At 34.8% G+C, this 1,049-nt stretch overlaps 1 protein-coding gene across 1 annotated transcript; it reads left to right on the top strand.

Moving 5' to 3' along the window:
* The first annotated feature begins 6 nt into the window (after positions 1–6).
* Positions 7–931, top strand: LOC111387456. The gene is made up of 3 exons (XM_023012013.1): positions 7–191; positions 418–512; positions 658–931. Exons 1-3 carry the CDS (start codon positions 86–88, stop codon positions 829–831), a joined length of 375 nt encoding a protein of 124 aa, XP_022867781.1. The 5' UTR covers positions 7–85; the 3' UTR covers positions 832–931.
* Positions 932–1,049: the final 118 nt, after the last annotated feature.

Below are 1,049 nucleotides of genomic sequence, written 5' to 3'. Positions count from 1 at the left end.
TTTCAACAATACATATCATCTCAAGTTGAAGGGCATTGCCTTCATCTGCCTTGAAACCTTTGCATAGGAAAAACGAGCAGAGTAGATGCAGACCAAGGGAATACATGACCCTTCCTCTGGTTATAAGCCTTTAGTGAACACGTGTTCACCATATAATAATAGCAGATCTTGGTCCATGAAGTCCCAAGAAGGTAAGAACTTCAACCCATAGTTGAAGTAAACCCATCAAGTATTCTCCAGTTGCTCATGCATATAGCTAACAATACTCTGTAAGGATTAGTGATGCCTGTTATGGAAATTATTTTTGAAGAGATCTTGTTTTGATTGTTTATTTTGATGCAATATGGATACTCAGTTTCCTCTCAATTATCAATTTGTAATGAATTTCAAGTGTTTTCCTACCTTCCTGTCTTGCAGTGCCTCTATCTGTTGTTGCATCATTTAACAAGATAAAAAACGTCATCAGTGGTGTCCCCCAACTTGCTAGTATTTTGCGGAGCTCAAAAAAGTTGGTAAGGTTGCATATTCTGGAAAAGTTTCACCATACTGCAATATATCATCTGACTGTAAAGTGGTCCTGCAGCCATCGCTTTGTCTATTTGACTTTCTTTCTAGATTATGATATTTTGATTTGTGGTTGATTGTTCTGTTCTCTAGGTGGTTAGTGAAGATGGAAAGAAAGTCAGACGTCAACATCCATTGACTGAATCTGACATGGATGAGCTTCAAGTAAGTCATACTTTAGATAGCTTTATTCTTTTACCATGTCGGATGAACCTTGTTCGGTTGTTGCCATGTCCTAAATATGTGTATATACAATTTTTTTGCTGAATGTAACTCTGAGAACTTCTCCATTTATTGTTGGTTAATTGCAAATTACCAGCCTGTTTGAGCCCCATTATTTTCTTATAATGCATTTTAGAATAGTAGATTAATGGAGAATGCGTGGTTAAAAAATAAATAAAAATTTTGGATTTACGTGTAATATTATTTTATTAAAGAATGTGTGGTTGAAAAGAAGAGAGAAAAATGTATTTAAAAAAAAAAAA

Source organism: Olea europaea, unplaced genomic scaffold (assembly GCF_002742605.1).
Source record: "Olea europaea var. sylvestris unplaced genomic scaffold, O_europaea_v1 scaffold40427, whole genome shotgun sequence".
Taxonomy (NCBI): domain Eukaryota; kingdom Viridiplantae; phylum Streptophyta; class Magnoliopsida; order Lamiales; family Oleaceae; genus Olea; species Olea europaea.
This window is presented reverse-complemented; position numbering and strand designations above follow the sequence as displayed.

Bases quoted from the DNA above. Each gene is read 5' to 3' on its own strand.
- LOC111387456 (XM_023012013.1), top strand. From the start codon at position 86: ATGCAGACCAAGGGAATACATGACCCTTCCTCTGGTTATAAGCCTTTA. The intron at 192-417 runs GTAAGAACTTCA...CCTGTCTTGCAG, and splicing joins GTCCATGAAGTCCCAAGAAG to TGCCTCTATCTGTTGTTGCA. The intron at 513-657 runs GTAAGGTTGCAT...TCTGTTCTCTAG, and splicing joins TGCGGAGCTCAAAAAAGTTG to GTGGTTAGTGAAGATGGAAA.